The sequence below is a fragment of the Wasmannia auropunctata genome, unplaced genomic scaffold, assembly GCF_000956235.1.
Source record: "Wasmannia auropunctata unplaced genomic scaffold, wasmannia.A_1.0 LD336088.1, whole genome shotgun sequence".
Taxonomy (NCBI): Eukaryota; Metazoa; Arthropoda; class Insecta; order Hymenoptera; family Formicidae; genus Wasmannia; species Wasmannia auropunctata.
The window spans coordinates 104,112-107,182 of NW_012026802.1; the positions used below are offsets into that span (position 1 = coordinate 104,112).

Below are 3,071 nucleotides of genomic sequence, written 5' to 3' on the forward strand. Positions count from 1 at the left end.
AAAAATAATTATTTATATGTAGTATATCCATGTATTTATAAGCATAACAAATTTTTGTTTGTAACTTACTTAGCTGTAAAAATGTTTAAAGTATGTTCATCCAGTAACTCGGCCATTTCGATCATCTTCCGCCAATTAGTTACAGGAGGATATACTTTTTCTTCTATAATTGGATTATTCGTATTTAAATACGCTGTACTAACATACACTAAATCCTTTAACAGATAAAAGCAATTTATTTAAAAATTATATACTTTTTTAATCTGCTACTGTATAAAAAGCTTTAATAGTAATAATAATATTAATTTATTATAAATATTAATACATTATGATATTTCGATCTTACCAATATTCTTCCAAATTCACTATATATATTATATTTAATTATTAGATTATTATAAACTTGGAACGTATGTAACGTAAACAATTTTTGATAAAATTTATAATTGAAATATAAATTGATGCACAATATTTTATATAAGATATACTATATGACACAATAAATTAATTATTAATTATTTCAATCACATAATGTCAGTTACTCTTATCGACTTACTATTAAATTCTTCATACTTTGTGCTAGAATACAAATGTCTCTTGTTGCTCTGGTATTGGCAAATATGGCACATTTTAAACTGTCATTAAATCTCACACTTGCCGCTGCATGAATTATTATAGTTACTCTTTCAATCAGCATTTGCCTGTCTGCAGCCGATAAACCTAACTCTTTCTCTCTGATATCGCCAGAAATCGGAATTAATTTCTCGAAAGCCGAAGGTTGCTCGTTGCACAATTTTTCATATAACTACAACAGAAAAACGTTATAATTTGGTAGCAAAAAATCATTTTATATATGTAATAGTACTTTATAAGATATTTAAAATAATTAAAATAAATAAATCAGTAAATAGTAAGAGAGTTAAAATATAAAAAGGTTTGCATTTTGTTTAAATTTATAGTGCATTCTTTTAATTTTTTATCAAGTTGTTCAATATAATATTGTGACATCAAATATATTTATATAAAAAATGCAATTATCACTAGACATAAACGTGACACTGCATAAATATTAAAATAAAACAAGCTTGTTCGGAATTTTTACTTAAAATTAACTGTCGTGTAAAAGTAAAATATATTAAGAACTAAATTTAAGTTTACACAAAAATATATATTTTAATAATAAGCTTTCGATTGCAACCAATCCCAATAAATCTTTGCAGAATCCTAAGATCTCAAAATATATTATTTAAAAAATAACATTTGTTTGACAGCTGCTCACAAAGTAATCACAGCGAGTGGAACAATCAGCATTGCGTCAAAGAGCCAACAATAAACTTCGAAACTTTCGAGAGAATTTCGATGGATTCAAATATTTAACATTCCTTTTTTTAGATGGGATTTTAATGTTATTAAAAATAACTTTTTTTAAGGATAACGTTGCAATAACATTAAAAAATTGTTTTTTCATATATTTAAATGTAATGTAAAGTAATAACATCTTAAAATATTAATAACTTAAAAGGAATGTGTTGGTTTACAAAATTTTTTTCTTTTTATATCCAACTTACCGGTAATTTTAACATTTTTTCGAGCCTTTCGTTCAAATCTAGTCCTTTTTTCGGACGCATCAATAGAAATATTTCACGAACATCTGGGCAAGATCGCAATACTTTTTCGATAAACGTTTTACCCAGAAATCCTGTTGCACCTGTCAGTAGTATACTTTGTCCAGCGTAAAATGCAGGAATAGACTTCACTGGATCAATGGTCATTTTGAAAAATTACTTTTAAGATGAAGTTAACACAAATATAAATCTAGCAGTGCACCACAAAACATAAGGATTGAAACGCTTGGAACCGTTGTTATATATCATGTCGATAGAAATATGTAAAATTTTAATAAATATTTAAATGTGAGTATAATGCAGAAAAAATTATTATTCTTTTATAGCCGTAAGCTAGAAACAAAATCTATAAAACTGTACTTTGACAATCGGAAATGATTGTAATTTTTTAAAGGTTAAAAGAGCAACGTGTGCAAATACGCAATGTATGCAATAATATGCAATAATATTTATAATGTAATACGCAATACGACTTTGTTAAAATATCTAAAAATTTAGCTAGATGTAAATACAAAAAGAACTTATTTGTTGGACTATTAAGATAATTATACAGGATGTGATATTTTACGTATATAGCATTTTTTCATACATACTGTAAATTTTTAGATATTTTAACAAAGCCGTATTGCGTATTACATTATAAATATTATTGCATATTATTGCATACTTTGCGTATTTGCATACATTGCTCTTTTAACCTTTAAAAAATTACAATTATTTCCGATTGTCAAAGTACAGTTTTATAGATTTTGTTTCTAGCTTACGGCTATAAAAGAATAATAATTTTTTTCTGCATTATACTCAAACTTAAATATTTATTAAAATTTTATATATTTCTATCGACATGATATAACAACGGTTCCAAGCGTTTTAATCCTTGTTTTGTGGTGCACTGCTAGATTTATATCTGTGTTAACTTTATCTCAAAAGTAATTTTTCAAAATGACCATTGATCCAGTGAAATCTATTCCTGCATTTTACGCTGGACAAAGTATACTACTGATAGGTGCAACAGGATTTCTGGGTAAAACGTTTATCGAAAAAGTATTGCGATCTTGCCCAGATGTTCGTGAAATATTTCTGTTGATGCGTCCGAAAAAAGGACTAGATTTGAACGAAAGGCTCGAAAAAATGTTAAAATTTTGTACATACACCAAAAATATCTACCGTTTTTATACATAAAAAATGTTAATTATCTTAATTTGAAGCATGTTAAGCAATCCTGTAAAAAGTTTTGACGTTCTGCCAAGTTAAATGCCCAACAAAATTAATTTGATGGTCAAACAAAATTATTTTCAGATCTATAAGTAACCAAATTTTTAGATGTTTCAGCACTGTTTTTTTTTAGGTAGATATTTGACGTAAATATATAATGTAATTATATAATGACGTAAATATATAATGTAATTATTTTACATTATATTAGTACGTTATAATATTATCTTT

General features: G+C 26.0%; 1 protein-coding gene across 1 annotated transcript; it reads right to left on the reverse strand.

The window, feature by feature from the left end:
* Positions 1 to 14: 14 nt before the first annotated feature.
* LOC105448102 (fatty acyl-CoA reductase 1-like) lies at positions 15 to 1,870 on the reverse strand. Its single transcript, XM_011686464.1, has 3 exons — positions 1,569 to 1,870; positions 557 to 805; positions 15 to 215 (listed from the first exon to the last, which is right to left on the reverse strand). The coding sequence occupies exons 1-3, from the start codon at positions 1,770 to 1,772 to the stop codon at positions 66 to 68; spliced, it is 603 nt and encodes a 200-aa protein (XP_011684766.1). The 5' UTR covers positions 1,773 to 1,870; the 3' UTR covers positions 15 to 65.
* Positions 1,871 to 3,071: the final 1,201 nt, after the last annotated feature.

What these genes read in the sequence shown, in the direction of transcription:
- LOC105448102 (XM_011686464.1), bottom strand. Translation starts at nt 1,772, where the DNA reads ATGACCATTGATCCAGTGAAGTCTATTCCTGCATTTTACGCTGGACAA. An exon ending in AAAAAATGTTAAAATTACCG is followed by an intron (nt 806 to 1,568) that starts GTAAGTTGGATA and finishes TTTCTGTTGTAG; the next exon opens with TTATATGAAAAATTGTGCAA. An exon ending in AAAGTATGAAGAATTTAATA is followed by an intron (nt 216 to 556) that starts GTAAGTCGATAA and finishes TATCTGTTAAAG; the next exon opens with GATTTAGTGTATGTTAGTAC.